The sequence below is a fragment of the Phalacrocorax carbo genome, chromosome 6 (genome assembly GCF_963921805.1).
Source record: "Phalacrocorax carbo chromosome 6, bPhaCar2.1, whole genome shotgun sequence".
NCBI lineage: Eukaryota > Metazoa > Chordata > Aves > Suliformes > Phalacrocoracidae > Phalacrocorax > Phalacrocorax carbo.
The window spans coordinates 58,644,530-58,665,921 of record NC_087518.1 but is presented as its reverse complement, the minus strand read 5'-3'; the positions used below and the strand labels follow the sequence as shown (position 1 = coordinate 58,665,921).

The 21,392-nt window shown below is 38.2% G+C and overlaps 2 protein-coding genes across 6 annotated transcripts in view; one reads left to right on the top strand and one right to left on the bottom strand.

The window, feature by feature from the left end:
- Positions 1-73: 73 nt before the first annotated feature.
- Positions 74-8,993, top strand: TMED5 (transmembrane p24 trafficking protein 5). Its single transcript, XM_064455520.1, has 4 exons — positions 74-319; positions 2,324-2,421; positions 3,107-3,290; positions 5,966-8,993. Exons 1-4 carry the CDS (start codon positions 128-130, stop codon positions 6,182-6,184), a joined length of 693 nt encoding a protein of 230 aa, XP_064311590.1. The 5' UTR covers positions 74-127; the 3' UTR covers positions 6,185-8,993.
- Positions 8,994-17,230: 8,237 nt separating this feature from the next.
- MTF2 (metal response element binding transcription factor 2) overlaps positions 17,231-21,392 on the bottom strand; it is a 28,316-nt gene continuing 24,154 nt past the window's right edge. For all 5 annotated transcript variants that reach the window (XM_064455509.1, XM_064455510.1, XM_064455511.1 and 2 more), the window contains 4 exons: positions 20,805-20,913; positions 20,562-20,620; positions 20,316-20,420; positions 17,231-18,134 (listed from right to left, as the gene is read on the bottom strand). In XM_064455509.1, coding sequence (XP_064311579.1) covers positions 17,780-18,134; positions 20,316-20,420; positions 20,562-20,620; positions 20,805-20,913 — 628 coding nt within the window. In that variant the 3' untranslated portion in view covers positions 17,231-17,779. The remainder of the gene's footprint in view (positions 18,135-20,315; positions 20,421-20,561; positions 20,621-20,804; positions 20,914-21,392) is intronic.

Genomic DNA, 21,392 nt, shown 5'->3' with positions numbered 1-21,392 from the left:
GGAGAGCAGCGCTGCCATTGGGGGGGGAGGGAGAGGCCTTGGGGGCGAGGCCAGCCCCCACCCCCCGCATCGGCCACGCCCACGGCGTGCGCGGGGCGGGGAGGGGAGGCTGCCGCGCGCCGCCGGCATGGCGCTGCGCTCACGGCCCTGGTCCCGGCTGCTGCCCCTCGGCTGCTTCGCGCTGCTGCTGCCGCCGCCCGGCGCCGCCGAGTTCAGCCCCTCCCTGGACAGCGACTTCACCTTCACGCTTCCCGCCGGCCGCAAGGAGTGCTTCTACCAGCCCATGCGCAAGGAGGCCTCGCTGGAGCTCGAGTACCAGGTCGGGCAGGGCCGGCGGCACCGCCCGCCCCCGCTACCGGGAGCCGCTTCCCCGCCTTTCCCTCCCGGGGTTCCCCATCCTCCCTCCCGGGTTTCCCGATCTTCCTCCCCTCCCCGGGTTCCCCATCCTCCTCCTCTCCCGGGGTTCCCCACCCCGCAGCCCCCGGGGAAGGGGAGGGCTGCCCCCGTGCTGGGCTCTGCTGGCCCCCGCTGGCCTCCGGTAGCGCCCACACACCCGCCTGGGACTTACAGGCTACTAAAAGCTGTCTCTTTAGGAAAGAAAATACGTTTATAACTTTTTTTTTCATTATTGTAATAGTTTTTTTTTTATTTTATTTTACAAAATGTCAAGTTGGCATCCTTGAAAACGGGAAAAATATAGAAAATTAATAGCTGTGACCTTGTGCAGTAGCTCTAAAGCATAAACAAAATCGTCGCTGATGCCCAAAACCCTCACTCACCCATCTTTGGTACTAAACACCTTTGATCTCAATGATGGAAAGGTTTTCTAAACCAGTCTTTTTTAACTAGACTGACACGCAGGTCTTAATGCCCTCCTTGGGAAGAGTTGAGTTCCCCAGATACCTCTGGGAAAGGTCTCTGCCTTTTTTTTTTTTTTTTTCCTTTTTTCCCTTCTTCCTCCCTTAAAATAAAGACTTATTTCCGTAGAACAGGCACAGGCAGGGAAGCTGCCCTGAATATTTTCCCATCCTGCTACTGCGCCTCAGAACTGGCCAGGATCTGTCTCTCTCCACCCCACCCCCACCTTTATTCCCCTCTGGTTCCCAACTGAAAATACAAAGCTGAAATTCCTGATTATTTTCTTATTACTGTTATATGCAGAACTGCACAAGAATGAAAGATTGAGCTGTTCAAGCTTTGTTCAGAGCCCTGTCTAAGCAAAACAGAAGTTTACTTTGCCCTGACGGAGTAGGGTTTTATTTTAATCATAATCAAAAATTTTATTTTGGAAAACAAATGTGTATAACAGTGAATTTATTTCTACTTGGGCATAGCTTTCTCGGCACTAGTGCCAACAGTAACAATTCATCTTTATATTTGAATATGTAGAAAAGGAGCTCTGTATGTTATTGGAAGTAGATTTATTTTGTACAAAATTATCCTGAATTGTTAGTGGCTGAAGATTAGGAATATTTAATGTAGAGATGCAAGTCATTCTCCAAACACGTAATGAAATAAACACTATGCTGATACAGAGTTTTGTTCTTGGTGTTCAGGTTGTGTCACATCCCTAAAGGTATGTCACTAAGTATGGTTTTTAATTTGATCAGCCTCTAGCTACTAATTTTCCTTGTCCTTTTTCTTGGTAAGTCTCCAGTGGTGCCTTAAGTCAGTGTAAACTTTGCCCTCGATTTCAGCAGGAGCAGGCTGCTATACTCAAATAGCTCACTGGAAAATAAGCAAACAAAAAAAAATCCCCTAGAATGGACCTAAGTAATGTCATAAAAATGATCCCCCTTATGCAGTTACTGCCTTATTTGTAGAGAATTTCTGCAATACAACAGATGTGGGGGTGATACTGCATAGATCGTGTTCTTGTACAAATACATACGTGTATATACGTAGAAGTGACAGATCTTTGTTATAAAGTTTCTTTTCCACCACTGAACTGGCACTGGTACGTACCCATCAATGATGTCTGCCATAGAAATCCTAGATTCAGCCATCTGTTGGTATTCTTACAGGTTGTCTAACCCTGCCCGATGATAAAATTGTATGCATTCTTAAAAGCAATTAGGGAAAGGTTCAATATAAGCCCAGCCTAGCATGACGAGGTCATATTTAGTTTAAGGTTTGAAATGGCTAAAATGCTTTTGGCTCAAACCAGTTTTTAATCTGTTTCCAATTAACTTGGTGTGAACTCATACAGATTCAGCTTTCAGATTTCCTTCTGTGCCAGTTCCCTTTCCTAAAAATGTTGCCAGCAGCAATGCAAACAGGAATTCCACTGGTTGGAGGTTGGTTTTTTTTGTTTGTTTCACAGGTTCTAGATGGAGCAGGATTAGATGTTGATTTTCATCTGCTGTCTCCAAAAGGTGAAACTCTAGTTTTTGATGAAAGAAAATCAGATGGAGTTCACACGTAAGTTTAAAATCTTCAAACTTAGAAGTGTTACGTAAAATACTTTTCTTGTTTCTTTAACAAATATAACTGAAATAAAGGTTGAGTACTTTTTATTCCTTAGTATTACAAAAGACTTTACTAGGAAAGTCCGAGAATACAAATTACCTTTTTATACACACTGAATGCTTTTTACATGGATCTGACCATGAAGTGAAGGATGTTTCAATGATGGCTGTTAATGGTCAGTGAACAAAAATAATTATTGTGGAGTTGAGAAAGGTCTCCACATCTAATGTCAAAAGATCTTGTCAGTCATAAAATAATAATAAGCTGAAAAGTCCCCTATTTTTCCAGTCCTTTTACCAAAATATGTAGTAGTTATTGTAGTTCTGCTACAGAGTGTAAGAATTCCACTCATAGTGTTCTGTGTAGCGATTAACAATGATTCAACGTCCCCAAAAGGAAAACGAAAGTAAGCTGCTGTCTTCATTATTTTAAGCCTTGTAGAGACAGTGGGATTGTTTTGCTGTGACTGTGCGATCTGTAATGTGTCTTTAGAGTTCTTATTTTTTATAGAAAGCATATTCAGTTATTACTAAGCGCATGATTGTCAGTCTTAAAGAGATACACTTGCTTACAAAAACTTGCTTTTTAGAACCAGCACAAAAAGTGTAAATTTAATGACATTTTGCTTATTACACAGGGTGGAAACAGAAGATGGGGATTACATGTTCTGCTTTGACAACACATTCAGTACCATTTCTGAAAAGGTGATTTTCTTTGAACTGATCCTGGACAATATGGGAGAAGACGGACAGGATCAGGAAGACTGGAAGAAGTACGTTACAGGCACAGATCTCCTAGATATGAAATTGGAAGACATTCTGGTTAGTATTTGATATTTAATACTTTCCAGTGTAAGAACATTTGGAAAAAAACTCAATGTCATTTAGCCGTTCTGCCTTGGTCTGGTGCATCATCCTGGAATCTATTCCAGTTCCATATATTGCTTTTACTGATAAATGAAGCCTGGCACCATGGCTCTGTCACCAGGGTGCCAGAGCAGTGGCACAGGCTGCCCAGAGAGGCTGTGGGGTCCCTTCCCTGGAGACATTCACACCCCGCCTGGACGCGGTCCTGTGCCCCCTGCTCTGGGGGCGCCTGCTCCAGCAGGGGGTGGGATGGGGTGAGCTCCAGAGGTCCCGTCCAACCCCTGCCTCTGTGACTCTGATTCTGTGATCTCTTGTTTCCACACAGAAGCTTGGGAATATTTTCAGAATACACCAGTAATCAGCAAGGAGGAACTGCCTCGCTCCATTCAGTTTCCTTTTGTCCTACTGCTAAAAGGGGACATTTCTCCCTAGCAGCAATGAAATGAGTATTTATAGTATTAAAGTATTGCTTAATCCCAGTGATATGGTTGGAATTACTGCACAGATTTTTATCAATGATTGAAAATGAAGTATTGTGTTAGCCTCTTCCTCCCATCTTTGCAGAAGTGCCCCAACCAGTGTATGGATTAATATTTCTATCTTCAATAATTTATATATTACTTTATTATGGTTTTTCCCTAAAAAATTTAATTTCATCTTTTCAAACAAATATACAAGAGTTAATCTGTACTCCACAGCAGCTTCACCTTTGCAGACATTCTATGAATGGTAGTGTTTGCTTAAACTGTACACTGACCCTGTTTGATATAGGATGAAGGCTACTGCCAAGTCAGAGCTTTTATTTCCTTCATAATCATTAAATGTTGACATTAGAAGTAGAGAATCATTTGGTGTGCCTGTACCAATGTTCTTAGTGCTTGGTAGGATGCAGTAAGCCATTGTTTGTTTGCTCATAGCTAAAGGCAACAGACATGTTTAAAAAAAAACCCAACAACAAACACAACAACAACAACAAAAAACCCACAACAAAACCCCAAACCAACACCCACAAACACTTACTGAGTACAATCCTGTAGAGAATGACATTGTTTGTGTTCTGGTTATTGGAAGAAATAAAATGCAGATTTTCAAAAAACAAACTTAGTGTTTAAGAACTTTTATAGATGTGTGATACGCTTTTAAATAGTTGAAACCAAACATGGAATCTGAAAAGCTGGCCAGATCTTCTTTAAAATTGGCAGTCAAGGCAATCAGAAAAAACCAAAGTTTATAGGGGAAATTGTGAAGAAAATCCCTGTCACACTGATCGCAAGCAATACTTGGATGGATTTGATACTTGTGTACGTATTGGTATCTCTTCCAAAAGAAAAAGAAATGCAGAACTTGTCTTTATTTGAGAACCTTGCACATCTTAAAGTAGGTCATTTTTTGTGAAGTTAACATTAGTATTTGATGCTATTGTTTACTTAGTCAAGTTATTTCTTTACTTGCAAGGCAAGGATGTACATAAACACCTAGTAGTTTTAACTTTCTAAAGATAAACAATGTATTTGCGGGGGAAAATGGGGAATTGTGTCTTATTGTTAAAGCTCTTTTATGGCGTTGATGTCCCTATTGTGTAACGTATGAACTTTAGTATCATCATAAAGTTATTTGGCTTCCAGAACTAGCTTTTTTGAAATATTTGTTAAATACGAAACAGAGAAAATGTCTGTGGAGAAAGTGTTGCTGCTGAGTTTAACCTTTTTTTAAATTTTTTTTTTATTTATTTATAGCCTCCTGTTACTGGCCCACATTTCTCACTAGAAGTTACTTCAGGGTCCCATAATGAACATAAATCAGCACTTCATGAGATCAGCTTTTAGTTTGTGACTCTTTATTATGTCATGGATGAAACTTTAACAGATTATAGGTCCAGGTGTTTACTTTGTAAATGTAAATTAAGGAGTGGATCTGAAGCTGCTGCTGTTATGGCCGGAGTGTTCCTGTACTGCCTCTGGTTCCCTGAGACACATTGTGTGTCCTTTGTAGGACCTCCAGTTGTCCTAGTCACAATTTATCATCAAAATTCTGCGTTAGTATCAAAGCTGAGACAGCAGTTTATAGCCGTTACAGTGAAAGCATGAAAAGAAGATGGGAATATGACATTACTGTACTACTTTTCTTTTGCTACAGCTATAGTCCTGATGATAGTCTGCATTTAAAAGTGCCTTAATTTGATTATCCAGCAGAAATAAATACCCCTGCATTTATCTGCTACTACATAACTTGTTTTGGGACTAGCTTTGTAGGGATCACTGTTTTTTACTTGTCTGAATACGTGGAATCACAGTTCCCCAAGGTACATGGAATATTAAAAATCTCATTTTAGGCTTGGTTTGTTTCTCAGCTCCCTAGCTTGTAAAAGGGAAAAAACAAATTAGTATAGAACCTTATAACGCTATGGTAATTAAGGCTTTTTAGGAGATATACAATAAACAGGCTAGATAAATTAATGAGAACTCTGTGATGAAGTATATATTTTAAAGTGAAATTAACTGCCTTCATGGCAAGAAATTAAATTACAGGTGGGGTAATACAGTATTCATATTTTGTATGTGTTGCAAGCTATAAGTTTAATTCAGGTGTACTTTTTTTTCTTCTAAAAATACTCTTTTGTTACTTACCAGGAATCCATCAACAGTGTCAAAGCCAGATTAAGCAAAAGTGTCCAGATTCAGACCCTGCTGAGAGCGTTCGAGGCTCGTGACCGGAATATACAAGAGAGCAACTTTGACAGAGTGAATTTCTGGTCCATGGTCAACTTGGGAGTAATGGTGGTGGTATCAGCTGTTCAGGTTTACATGCTGAAAAGTCTTTTTGAAGATAAGAGGAAAAGTAGAACTTAATATTCAGTATAAGTATAACAACGTAACAGGTATGTGGGGGAGGGGGAGCAATAAACTATTACAGTAAAGACAAAAAAAAAAAAAGAGAAAAACATGACCTTTCAGATTATTTTGAACAGGCAGGTTTTCAATTCATGTTGGGCTTTTTGGTTGTTATATGGTGGTGGTCCTGTTTTGGTATTGTTTTTTTAAAACGAACAGAATGCCTTGCCCCGAGCTCTTCCGTTTTTGTAAGTGCTACTAACAATATTTTTTTTTTGTACTTGTAGCATTTGTTAATGATTGTTAATAACTAACTTATGCATAGTGCACAGGATGCTTGGTGCATATGCAAAGCAATGTTAGTACTGTCATTTTTTTCACATTCACGTAAAACTTAAAATGGTAACTTAAACATTGGTTTATTTGCTGTTAAAAATTGGGTGAATGTACATGAATTTACAGGATTGGGGCCCACAGGGGTAGTCTGTAGTAACTGTCATTTATCTTCAAAGTCACGTGTTTTTAAAAATTCTCAACTTTTGTTGTACAGTGTCATGGAGAAACACTGGGCTAACGTTGTGAGAACAAAATGAGAACTCTTTTTATATAGCTGACTAACATCTGCACTTTAAAAAAGCATCAACGATGTGAAATTAAATCAGTGTTGAAAAGAATCAGATAATATAGGTGCAATTCCTGTTCATAAATAGTTCTGTCCTGTAGTTGTACAACCCTATTTTCCTTTTTGGCTGTTACATGAGATACAGGAGACAAGTGACTATATGGTATACAAACAAATGCACACACACATTGAAGTATGGTTTGCAAACTGTTAGTTACTGTAACCTCATGTAATAGATAATTTTAAGATGTTATTTCTCATATTATTCTTTCCCTTTAATAAAGGGAAGGGTGTCACAGTATGTGAAAGCATTACCTTAACTTTAATTTTTGTAGTCTCAAAATTTCTCTTATTTGTCAATTTATTTTTGTTAGGTTTTGTCTACTATGCATATGACTAATGCAGCAGTTAATAGAATGACCTACATAGGCATGAAAAACCAAAGCTGTTCACCTGAACTTTCCCTTTTTGCTCACCCTCACAAGTCTTTTAGCTGTGTAAGTACACTCAGTTCCTATGAGCAGTGTTTCTATATCTAGCTATTTATATGGGTAAGGCATGAATTACATAAGCAATAAATACAGGCTTCAAATTTTAGGATCAACTGAATATGTAATATCACTTAACTAAGGTAGAGCTATCCTCAAATCAGTAATCTCTGATTTCTAGATGAAGTGGCTTTTAATGGTGTAGTGAGGGTGTGGGGAAGTTTTTCCAGAACCCCTGGTGTGTGAGAATTAACATTTTTTTAATAGTTCAACGTCTGTCATTTTTACAATGTGCCAAGTCACTGAAATTTCCTGTATAAATGTGTTAAACTACATTTCGTCACAAAAGTGTTTTATAAAAAGGGTACGTATTAGTGTTCTGTCTGTTCTTGGGTCATCTGGGTATGAACAGCAGAACTGCCGCTTTGAAACTTTAATTAAAAATTATTTTATGGAGATAAAACAGGGTTAATAGATACATGAAGAAACACTTAGTTCAAATGAAGCAGATGCTAGCAAGGGCTACAGTACATAAAAACAGCACTTCAGCTTCAGACAATGGGACCTAGCAATAATATTTCTAAGTAGTTTTTATAAGTAAAGGTATTATTCCTTATGGAACTTGTTATAGAGGGCTCCAGAGGCTGTTGAGTTACTTTTTCTTTCTGCAAAGTTGTGTCCAAAGTAAGAATGTTTACCTTAACGGTTCTGCTTCCCCTCCCCCCACAATGATGCTTTCTATTCTGAACTGCCTGGAATGAGAAAGCTTATTTCTGTGATTAAAACAAAGTCTAGGAAAAATTAATTCTTTCTGCTAGAGTGGCAAATAATACTTTTCTGCCATTTCCCTGTACAGCTCCCAGTAACAATATACCATGTATCTAGGTCAGGGCATAAGCCAAAGCTCCCTGAAGTCAACTTCCAAGGTTTTGATCAGGTCCCTGCAGGACAGGTAAATAAGATTCTTAGGGCTTTGCCCCTTCTGCTAGAAGAGGAGATCTATCTTCACTTGCCTCACCTAAGTGTGATGCTACAAACCATCTGCAAAATACTGAACCAGCTCTGCGAAGCTGTGACTAAGACATCTACCTCTCCTATCAAAGCTACTACATGCCAGATTTCAGCTTAGACCTCCCACAGATGAGCTTTGCCACGTCTTCCAAGGGCACCTCAAGAGAGTAGGTTCCCTCGCTGCTCTGCTGTGCCTCTCTGACAGTGGTTATACATCCAGCGGCAAAACAGTGTGGTGTATTAGCTTAAGCTGCTACTGAATGGAGACTTCTCTGATCAAAGAACTGAACTGCAGCAGTTTCTGTGATTACAAATAGCAGTCTCTGGTAGAAAGAAAATAATGCAACAATTGTCAGCAGAGTTCACCAGGAAGAAATTAATATTTTGCAACTAAGAGCTCTGACTATTTTTTCCCCATTCAAGGTTCATTATAGAAAACAAAATGGAATAATTATAAAGGTAACTGCGCTTTGACTTTGGCAGCTGGAATATGTTTGTTATACGTGAAAGATCTGGCATTTAAACTTGCAGCAAAATAAAATGTCATCTGGATTTTGAAGAGTAGGTTGCTTTCAATTGTATAAAATTTACAAAGGAAAATATAAATCTACCTTTTTTATTCAAAATTAAATGTTTTAAGACTTGCGGATGTTGAATAAAGTTATGCAAAACTCTTGAGATTTTCAATAAATTAAGTTTAAACCTGTGTTTGTGTTCTTTGTTACATAAGGAAGAATGCTTTACTTATGAACACTGCAAAAGATCACGGATGCTAAGCTAACAAGAATTTTGGTTTTAATAATGCAGCTTTTTCACTTTTTCCTCACACAGTGTTCAGATTCTGTTCTTATTCATTGCTAAAGTTGATTTTGGGATACAGTGCAAGTAAGATTCACATAGGTGTCAGATCAGAATGACACGAACCTATCATCTTTGTAACAGAAATTATATTTAGTTTTGAAGTGATCAGATGCATATCAGGTATGAGGCTTAATTATTTTTTCTTTCCAGATTGCACCCTGATTAATACTTATATTCCATATTCCACCTGCAGTTTATTACACATACACACACAAAGAACAGCATAGCTTCCAGTTAGACAGGCAATAAGGTTAGGAGCAACTCCAGGAAGAGTAGGAGGTCCTGTCTTGTGCAAAATTATAGTAGAGGTCAATACCACTACTGAGACTAATAACATTTTGTGTTTAAAGCAAGAGACAGTAAGACCCTCAGGCCAGCCTAAGTCAAGATAGCTTGGTATTAAATCAGCACCTGTGACTCTGGGAAACTGTCTAGATGAGTGTTACTTGTTAGTAACCAAACCAAGCCCCAGGTTTCTCACCTGGAAAAAAAAAAGTGAAAGGAAATAGCCCAAGGAACAGATTATGGGAATTTGTAAACTTGTGATACCACAGAAAGGCAGCAGCAAATAGACACTTGAACTCAAAAACCACTACTGCTCTACCCAATGGGCGTCTGTCCTCACAAACCCTTTCTAGAAAGGATTTACAGAAGGTACTTTGTTTTGTTACATTATTCTGACTTGTGGGCATGTTTGTGCATTTCAGATTAACAGCAGTACGTAAGTCACATGAAACTATGAAAAGACTATTTTAAAAAATGTGTTTTTCAGCAGCAAACATCACCTGACATCATTTGATGACTTGTTGCGTGTTTCCATTAATTCTTATATTTTCTTCTTCTAAAGAAGTAATTTATTTTACAGTATAAGTATTTTCTGATTAAGTATAGTCAACATATTAAAATGGACACCTAGGCAAAATTAAGAGGAAAACAGGAAAGCAGTATCACAGAATATCAAACTGTAGCAATTAAGTGTCCCATTATATAAACTAGTAGTAGTTATTAGCATGTAATAATTTCACATTACTCACAAAAGAATATGCAAGATGCTGAGACTAAAAGCTCAAAACCAGAGCAGTTTTTTTCAGCTTAATCAAGTAATAACACATGACAAAGCCGAGCTTGTTTACCGTTTCATGAGACTCCTGAGAAACCCGGGCCTGTCCGGAAGCCTGCTAACCACATTGTTCAAATAATGAAACAGGAACTTCCTTTTTGCACTGTTTTGAATTGATGAAGTAGATAGCATAAAATACTAAGGTACAATGCTATGTTGCCAGATTGGGCAATTAATCGTAGAAGGAACAGTGGTTCGACTTGAAAAAGGTACACGCACAGGGAAAACTATCAAAAGCCATTTTGGACAAAGACATCAGAAATGCATGCACAAGTTCCCTTTCCCGGTCTCTTGAAGTGCACGCTGAGAGAAGAGACACCTTCTGCCTCTACATACGACAGAACACTCTTGCACCTGAGCCTGGCCCGAGTCCATCACATCTCACATACTCCGCAATGCAGCACTTCCTTGTTTCTCTCGGCTCGTTTGCCAGGTTGCAGCACTACCCTCAGAGTCCATAACCTTGCACTACGGTGGTTAAAGATTTTATTCAACCAGCCACAGCAATTAAAAATACATACAAAAGAAAAAAAAGTAAAGGAAAAATTTACACAGCAATCTGTCCTAAAGACTCACTATCCCCAACAGTTAATTACGACAGCCAGAACTAAGGAGATTGAGCTATCTCTGATGTCTTTAAAGACTAACAGTTCCTCCTGGGCCTTCCTTAGTTTCAAAGAACAATTCTCTTTGAGACTGTTTCACTTTAAAACAGTTTTGGGCCCTTCACTGCAAGGAGGACATCGAGGTGCTGGAGTGTGTCCAAAGAAGGGCAACAAAGTTGGTGAAGGGCCTGGAGAACAAGTCTTCTGAGGAGCGGCTGAGGGAACTGGTGGGGGGTTAGCCTGGAGGAGGCTGAGGGGAGACCTTCTCGCTCTCTGCAACTGCCTGAGAGGGGCTGGAGTGAGGGGGCAGTTGGTCTCTTCTCCCTAGTAACAAGTGATAGGATGAGAGGAAAAGGCCTCAAGCTGCGCCAGGGGAAGTTTAGGTTGGACATTAGAAAAAACTTCTTCACCGCAAGGGTTGTCAAACATTGGAACAGGCTGCCCAGGAAAGTGGTTGAGTCTCCACCCCTGGAGGTATTTAAAAGAAGGGCAGATGCGGTGCTTGAGGATATGGTTTAGTGGTAGACTTTGCAGCGATAGGTTAGTGGTTGGACTCGATGATCTTAAGGGTCTTTCCCAACCTTAACGATTCTATGATTCTATGAACTTTTGGTGCAGACAAGAGACATACAACTCTTAGTTATGGCTGAGAAATGGCTCATGTTGAGCCCTTCTTTTTCCATGCCTTCCCCCTGGCTCTAACAGTACCCTACCACAGAAACTCTCTATTCATACAGGAGGAATGCCAGGAGAGAGGTGAGTAAGCACCATATCGTGCAGAGCAGCTCAAAAGCTATATACCTTATTGTATGATTTTTTTTTCCCCAAAAAACCAACAATTTACTTAAGGTAACTGTTGATTTTTATCACAGAAGTAATAAAATGTAGTAATAAAGCAATAAAGTAATAGGTAGTTTAAAAAATTAATAGTAAAACACACCTATGCTGCTGAAGTTTTACCAGAAGCATCTGAATTACATCATCTTCTCTCATGCTATCAATTGCTATAGTTGAGGACAGTTAATGGGGCTTGGAACCCATATGGCTCACAAATCCCTTTCTTCCGTTTGTGTACCATGTGTGTGGAAACAAGATATCCTCCTTCGCTCTCCATCTGCTACCTGCCAAACCAGAATACAGGTGTGTAAGGAAGGCACAGAGCTGCCAAGAGAAGAGTTCTAAAAGCATAAAGCTGTGGTCTGTATCTTCATTTCAACGTTACAGTAAAGGCCCTGACATTAACCATCTAATTCATCATTTTTCTACTATGCTGGAGGATTTCGGGGAGCAGTAAAAATCAAAGTCAAAAGATACCCATGACTATCCATACAAAAAGGTGCTGACAGTTCAATCAGTCCCAGTTCCAAACAGCTAATGAGAAGACTCTTGACTACATTCTCTGGACAGGAAAAAATACCAGAGCCCACCACCCCCCCCCAAAGCCCTGAGCATGCCGCAGCCATTATTCACTTAGAGTTGCCTCTCCTAAAACCATTCGCCTGTCATTTCTCTCCCACAGGACACCACCACACGACTGGGAGGAAGGAAGCAGGCTCAGGCACCAAGTCGCCAAACAAATAAGAGTTCCTGCTCTAGAGCTTCAGCACTTACCTCTGAATGACTGTGAGGCAGGTGAGCACCTACAATACCTGGGGTCATCACCGCAAGCAGAGAAGAAAAAGCACAGGAGAAAAGAAATCAAGGGCTGAATTAGGATTTTTTTTTTGTCAGTCCATCCAAGGCTGTCTTTTCACGAAGCATTTCACAGCCCACTTTAAACCTTCCTTAAAAAGATTAAATTCCTATTGCAATTAAATAGGTCCAAGTTGCTTCTCATTGTATTACTTGGGCTTGTGCATTTCTACATGTACGCCTACATATTACATACATTTATATATACTATTCTGCCACAAGCTAGTTTGCCTCCCTAGTCAGTTTGTCAGAAAGGACAGTTCTGAGTGTGGACTTTCAATGAAAAGCATTGCTCTCCCTAATCAACTATGTTCTACCTTACATTCTTCCCCTTTTTAGGCTCACCTTTTCCTCCTGCTACCTCTAAGAATATATTTTAACATCCTACAGCCTGAAAACCTTTCCAATTTTTCATTCATTACTTCCCTTTCCCTGAATTTCCTACCATTGTTGATAGTAAAATTCTAGAGACTATCTTCCTGCTTTCCAATCTCTGCTCTCATGCAGCCGATTTGTGAAGTTGTGAACACCAAATTAGCACAAGCAGGTGAAAAACACAAAATAGGCAACCTTAGTAACATTCATGAATGACAGAATTGAGTGTAGCAAAGCAATAACACTCACATTGGATGATGACACAAGTGAATGCAATAGTAGCAACAGCTTTGTGAGTGTTCATTAGGGAATGGCAGCAGCACAACTGAAGTACTTTGAAATGGTGCTTACAGAAGAACAAACTTTATTTAGAGCACGACAGAGCTATGAATTAGCTTCTTGCTATAAAACAGGTTTTGACACAAATGAGCTTATTAGAGTAAGACTGCAGCTGTCAAGGCTGCAAGTTAGTGCTACCACACTGGACATTAAGTAAACAGACGACTAGCAAATCAAAACCACATGAAGTCAACTAAAGCCAAACACAAAATAGCTAATGAAGGAAAGAGAACAGAATATTGTCAAATTCTGAAGTAGGAAACAAATTAGAACAAGTGAAAAAGAAATACGCACTGGTGAAATACTATCAGTGAACAGACTAAGAGAAAGATACGAAAACTGTATGAACTACAGCTGTATTTGAAAAACTAGTATCTGCAAGGCAAAATATTTTGGTATCCATGAAAACCAGAACAACTGTTGATGTTATGGTATGTGGATCTCAACACTGGAATATGAAAAAAATCTGATTAAAAATAGCAGATAAACTAGCTGAGAGGAGCATTAAGGGATTCACAGAGTCACAGAAGGTAGGGGTTGGACAGGCCCTCTGGAGCTCACCCCATCCAACCCCCTGCTGGAGCAGTCACCCCCCAGAGCAGGGGGCACAGGACCGCGTCCAGGCGGGGGGCGAATGTCTCCAGGGAAGGGACCCCACAGCCTCTCTGGGCAGCCTGTGCCACTGCTCTGGCACCTGCACAGGGAAGGCAGTTTTTCCTTATAAATGCAAAACAGATAAAAACATCATGACAACACAGAATCTTCTGTTTAATTGTTGCCGAACTATAAAAGACTAGCAAAAGCCTCAAATTCCAAGCCAATTCTCAGACTGTGCACAGCTTCTACTTGTACTCCTCTTTTGCTTTTCTCCCTATTGTCCTGTGCTACGTTTCCTAGAAAATGGTCATTCCCCTTTCAACTTTCTTCAGGGACTCCAAAGAAATCTCTCTCTGCTCCTGTCTTCCTCTTCATTATACCTCACCTATAGATGATCCAATTAAAAAAAAAATAAAATCAAATCAACTTTTCTACATATGTTAGTTTGACAACTTGGATTTTTCCCCCTCTGGGATTACTGCGTTTTTCTGACAAAACTAGGATCTCAATAGATTTGACACCACCACATGGGTGTTTAGCTCTCAGCTTAAGTTGAGCATTGACCAAACACAACTCACCATCCTAAACCCTTTTCTCCACTTTTAGAAAATATCATTTTCTGCCATCATACCCTTAATTGCACTGTTACTTTTCATTCAGGCAGATGTGAGGGAACTAGAAGTAACACAATTAAAAGCCTGAAAATGTTACCTGCATAGCATTTGCAAGATTCATCCTCCTCCCTCTATACATAGAACTGGTGCTTCTGTCCAGTTCATCCTTACCACTGTGCTCTGACTATTGCTCTGTCTCCAGCCTCGGCATGTTCCGTCTCAACTCACCATTTTCCTTTTAAAATATAACACTAAAGATTACTTTGGAACATCCTACTAAAGACATGACTGTTTTTCAGTTTGCCCACTTATCTTTTCCCCCAACTCCCCAGACAAACTGCTTGTCTTCACCTTCAAGGCCTTTTTTTGGTTTATTTCTGTCTTCATGTTAAATTGAAATACTGACTTTCATATCACATATCAGACTGAGAGATTTATCAGAATTCCTTTGTAATCTCAAAATGCCTGTTATGCATAGAAAACCATAGTTTTTATTCAAAATGCCTTTTGAAGATTGTGTTGAGAACAATGTTTTGACAAGTAGTTTGCTATGACTATTATCTTACAGTTCTGATCACCCAAGTGCCATTATTTCTTTGCTGTCTCGTCCATGTGATGCCTACATTTTTAGAATGACCTCAAGAGAGGCTTCACCTACCTAAATACTACTGTAATACAAATAATATAATGGAAAAATATTAAATCTGAAACACAGAAATGGTTCTAAATCAGTGACCACAACAAAGTTGAATTACATATATTTACACACATGCATACATACAATGATCAAGTCATACCAAAATGAAATCGTTATGTACAGCAACATTTGTATTTTTCCTTTAGACACTCCATTACTACATACAATGAAATTCACATAAAATGAGAGAAAGGCAGTTGTAGGTGTGCTTTAATTACTAGTCTAGCTGTATCTTCAGCAGCACTATTGCAGCATTTTCCAGTACACGACACCTTGTAACAAAGCATCCCTCAAGCATAGCTGGAACACTAGTTAGCGTTTGTGTGCAGGGCAAGCATCTCCAGAACAGTAACAGGAAAGCTAGAGATAGAGAAACAATGGATGCGGGATGCCACCAAGTATGTGCTTCACAAGAATACAGAATCAAAACTCATTCTTCTCTCTCAAAAAATACACACATTTAATGTTGGTATTTTAATTCTAAGAAAAAAAAAGGCAATTCCAAAAATACAAACTGAACATCAGAGTTAAGTCAACCACCATAATAAAATGAAACAATGACATTCACAATAGTTAAGTCTATGGACATCTTAAGTTTGGCAAATATTTTCTCCCCCCACCCCCACTAAAGTCCCCGAGTACATTCCAATATTTATCTTTAAATGAAACTTTACAAAAAATACTGCTGGTGTTCAGTTAGAATTAAAGGACTTGGATAAAGTGAAACAATAAAGACAGATACAGATGGTGTGAGTAAGGTTACAAAGGCTTTACATTTTGCATTATCCCAAGATATAAACATTCAAAAACTAACATGAAGTTGCTGTGTTATCAAAATATTGCAGCTATAGGCAAGGCAACATTAAATTAATAGCTGAGGGCGTGAGGAAAAACACCCACACATTTTAGTGAAGGTAAACAGAAGCGGCAGTTCTTAATTAGCATTTTTATAAAGCTAATATTACCCGGCCAGCCATAAACCAAGCACAGGATAAAAAACTTTCTCTGCTTCCTTTGGCTATAAGGTGACAGGGAAAAAAAAATAATAATAGAAAAAAAAAATCACCTTTTCAAGATCTTCAAGATGAGCAGAAAAAGTCAAATAATCAAGTAATGGAATAAGTAAGTACTAACCCAGGCAGTACGTTTTAAACCACTCTGTCATTTGTAAATGTTACATAATTTTATTTTGGTGGTAAAACTGTAAGCATGTAAGAAAGCTAACTTTACACAGTACAGTGAATAACCACCAAAGTAAAAATATTCTTCTGTTTACTCTTTGGCTAAAACCCCCTCAAAAGTAGCAGACAAAGAAAAAACATCTAATACTGGCAAGAGACATTTTTACTTTTTTTTTTGTTAAAACAAGTAAAATAAACTTATCAATTTAAAACTTGGTACATTTTATAAAAACAAAAGAGGTAATGTTGTAATAAAATCAGTAATGTTACTTCAAATGGCAACAAACTGTTTGTTGACCCTGTGCAATAATACACTTTGTTCATACTACATTTACCAAAATATGACTGTTTCTACAGATATGTAGGAATCTTGTGTGTGACTCCTGTCGACTTAGTTTATAACTGGGACACAAAATTTACAATCAGTGTGCCACAATAACTTTCCAATTTTTATTTCTAGCAGAGTTAATGTCAAAATGTCCAGATCCTGCATTATTCTTTAACAGTTAATTCACATGGAAAATAATGGAATATATTACCTAGAACATATGCACCTCCATGACTGCACCCATTGCCAGAACATGCTGCACTGGTTTGACACCTTTTCTCAGTACACAGAAAGCAACAGCACCCAATAAGCCTGAGAAGAAATGCTGCTGTGTAAATACTGGCAACTATTCCTGAAAAAAGAATTATGGGATGTATTCTCAGAAGCTGCCCGATCCCATAATTTGTATTGCATAGGTCACAATCACACATATATATACACGCACAAGTATGTGTGTCCGTATATACACGGGTATATACGCACACACATGCGCACACGCACACACACAAAGAATATATTAAGACGACAATGAAGTCTGGTCACAGAGCAATTTACAGGCTCAATATATTTTTTTTCTTTTTTTTACACTTTGTTTGAAAGAAAACTTCAGTATTTTACAGTCTTCAGTAGGCATTATATACACTGCACTTATGAAATCTAGAAAGTATTGAAATAGAAATACATTTCTGCAAACATTTGGGTAAGAAAACAAACCAAAATTTTTCAAAGATTTGTGCTATCTACATAATATTTTCTCTAAATCACAATAACTGTATCCATGGAATGTTCTCTAGAAAATGTATTTTTTAAACACCATGCACATTTTTAAGCAATTGTAACCCAAAATATCCCAACCTAAAACAATCTAACAGTGTTCAGATTAAAAAATTTAAGTTTCAGATCAGATTTTAAAAAGATAAGTCTTTATCACAAGAGCTGTAATGATAACAATTACACGTTAAGGCTAAACTGGTTTTGTTTTGTTTTTAGAAACACATTTAAAGACACGTTTCTCTCGTGGCTCTGCATTATGAACTGTACTTACAGATGACAGTGCAGTGAACATAATGTTCAGTCCTACAGTCAGGATGCAGTTGCTCCTTCCCACTCCACAAGATACTGCACCTTTCCATCAAGTGTCACCCGACGAGCCAAAACACGGTATTTTTCCCCACAAGCTATTCTACCTGCTGCACCAAAGTAACTAGTAATTGAGTTCTTTAGATGATTGAGCTGTAACTCCTGATCTGCTAAGTTGTTAAGTATCTCTGTATTGAGTTCATCATACTGGTAATCTTCCTTGCTCTCATCATCTTTTACAATTTCTGAATTTTGAGTCTGGAGTGCTTTTCGTGGAAAGCGACCTCTTCTCCTCAAATGTGGTATTGCAGCAGGCCAAGTTCTTCCTGTACGAGTCCTTTTTCTCGAGTCCGATAAACTATTAAAAAAGTTAAGCCAGCATTAACTCCACGGAATGAATTCAAAATGTATGCTTTATCATCAGTTACACGCATACAACTCACATCCTAACTTCTTTGTTCTGTTTTTCACCAATAAAAAGACTTGTTGCCTATAGATAATGACACTTGCAAATAAAGATTATTTACCTAAGGAAAACTGTATTAATTTAACAAAAAGTCAGAAAGGTTAGCTAAATGATATTAACTTATGCCTACGTATGTTAAGAGTACTATTTTAAAACAGCTTAATCCCACTCATAAGCAAATAAAAATATCCCGTCTTCAGAGACGTCTGCACCAAACGTGCTTAAATTTGCAAATTAAAACTACAGCTTTATCACACAGGTAGGCCTCAATTACAAAAGCTACACTACAAAAGTGTTTGGGACTTGATGCTAGTTAAGACTGTAAATAATTGATTTATGCACAGTTATTTTTTTCAAGCTCAATCTATATCAATAATTTAAAACGCTGAATTATGAAAGATATTTTTTAAATCTATTCTACATCACTACTTTCTATAGTATACATTACTTTCTACAGATTTATTGTGTCCAGAAAAATATGTATATCCAAAACTCAGATTTATACCTAGTAATGAAAAAAACTTCTGATGTTACCCAAGAATAAACCATCATCCAAATATCAAAAGTGTCCAAGATACAAATCCTTATGTAAAAGCCTACATCTATAATTTGTACATACTAAAAACATGTTCGCTAAAGTCCTAAATTAAATGGTATGTGAACTTTGATGTTCAAGGCTCCTATGTAACATCCTGAGGAAAAAAGTGCATCTTTTTAACATTAAAAAAGGAATGGAATAAAAGGCAGAAGTACAAAACAGTAACTTCAGCCCTCAGGTAATAATGTCAGAAGTCTAAGTTAAACACAAGTTTTTGAAAACAGACTATGAGCAGCAGTAATGCAGACAAAACTGACTCATGAAAGCATTTGATAGCATGAACTAGAAAGAGGAGACAAAATAAGTAGTTAGAGGATCCATGTACCTCAAAAACAGAAATTTATGTTTGCTGATCTTGAGAGGGAAAAGTTCAAGTAACAATTTATTTGCAGAAAAGTTGATTGTAGTTAATAATTTATTTCTGAAGATTGTGCCAAAAATTTTTCGTGCTCTACTGACTGTAGAAAGTCTCAGCATACAGAATACTTTCTTTAGCATGAATACACAAGCCTACAAAACCAAAAGCTGCTAAAATTAAATTCAGGGTCCACATCAGCCCTTTTCCGGCCTTTATCAGAAAACTAAGCTCAGGAAGTGTTTATGGAATTCTTTTCAGTAAATATAATTTAACTACATATTTTACATCAACAAAGAACAGTAGTTAGTGAGCACAAAATAAACCCTCACCCTGTGTGCTGTAAGCAGAACTAATAAAGACTAGTTTTCTTTTGTCCTATTTCTTTAGATTTCCCCATGCAATTTATAGCTCTACTCCAAGTCTCAGTTGCTCATTACTCCAAATCCCAGTGAGTTACTAACATCCTCAGTATTACACCCGTTTGCAATATCCTAGGTTCTTCTCTATTCATTCTCCCACCAGTTCTGCAATACCCTTAGCTCCATCTCGTATCTACTACAGCAGTCTCATAACCTAAGTCAACCTCCTACCTTATCTTCTACCTTTGTTTTGCCAAAGCTTCAACCTAAAAAAAAACCCACACCAAACCCCCAAACCACCACTCCCCAGCACCCCCCAAAAAAACCAAGAAAACAAAAAGCCCAAAACAAAACCGAACAAAGCAGCACTGGCAATCACTAGGCCACAGATGATTAGGAAACCGAGTGCCTTTCTGCAAGTGTGGATGGCTGGCTTGGGTCTCTCTCACCCAAGCATCTCTCTCCAGAAATCTTGTTAGACTGTAATTTCTTTGGAACTGCCTGGATCAGATTTCACAGAAGTCAGCCAGAAGGTTCAGAACTGACTGGCCGCTCTTAAAACCTGAAGTTCTGTTGGAACCAGACTTGGAACATTACATGTCATGCTTTAGCAAGACAGCTCTTGTAGGATCCCTGCAACTTCTGTTTATTACGGGTCAATTATTGCTGCAGCAATTGTTTCCCATCCCCCTTTCCAGAAAATTAAAGTGAATATATTGCAAATCTTAATCTTTATATCAGAGTAATTGAATAATTACCTATAATGTCTGGAAATGCTAGATGAGGTAGTTTCTTTCATACTGGCAGCACCTGTGGATTCCACATCTGAGGTATTGGATGAATGTGCAGTTCCATCAGATTTCCTGATATGCAAGGTAACAGGGTTGCCATGTAAGGAAAATAATCTTATATTAAAAACTGAGCTGACATTTCAGAAACAAACAGATAAATGACATAGTATTATAATGTTTTACAAGGATTTTTAAAATTATTTTTTCATTTACCCAACACTGCAGGGTAATTCCAAGGCTGGGTTCTCTATCACTGGAACTGGTTCATTATCCTAAGGAAAAAAAAAAACACCACAAAAAAAGTACTTCAAATTAAGTTTTAATTTCTGTATCAATTTTGTTTGAGGGTGAATGGGGAAATATCATGATTCAAATTAACTGGTTATGTTTTTCTTCAAAAATGATAATCCAGTTAGAGGGAAAGTGAGGGGTGTGGGGGAATATCCAAAACCTTACCAGAGGAGACGACTCTGGAGTTTTGTGAATCATTTTTCTTGTATAGGGACCAGGTGGACGACCTACTGACTTTTTTTTCCCCTTTCTTTCTATACCATTACTTAATTCCCTAGAAGAAAATTCATATTTTGTTCTGTATTACTGAAGATAATTTTAATTTCATACATGCTTTCCTTTGGCAATGAATACACTATTAGACATCTATTACTAAAACACTGCGCTAAATGACGTAATTCTGGTAAATCGAAATTGTCAGGTACAAAGCTACGTATTTTTGCTTCTAGAATAACATGAACATATAAAAGATCTTTCTAGTGACATAACTGATTCCCTAATGTTGAATGTGAATGAACAAGTGAAGTGTTGCTTATGCATTTGATCACACTTGGTAAAAAAAAGATGGCACATTTAATAACACAAGTTACAACTTCACATCATACTTCCTATTCAGAATTCTAGTTAGATTATTGCATAACAGCTCCAGAAAGGCAAGAGATTTTGTTTCCCAAATAACAGTGAAGTTGGGAGCTTTCTACCATTCTTACTGCTAAATTTCACATGTTGTGGGGGTGGCCTTTTTTTGTAAGG

Coding starts and splice junctions, on each gene's coding strand:
- TMED5 (XM_064455520.1), top strand. CDS start 128: ATGGCGCTGCGCTCACGGCCCTGGTCCCGGCTGCTGCCCCTCGGCTGC. Junction 320..2,323: donor CGCTGGAGCTCGAGTACCAG/GTCGGGCAGGGC, acceptor TTTGTTTCACAG/GTTCTAGATGGAGCAGGATT. Junction 2,422..3,106: donor AAATCAGATGGAGTTCACAC/GTAAGTTTAAAA, acceptor CTTATTACACAG/GGTGGAAACAGAAGATGGGG.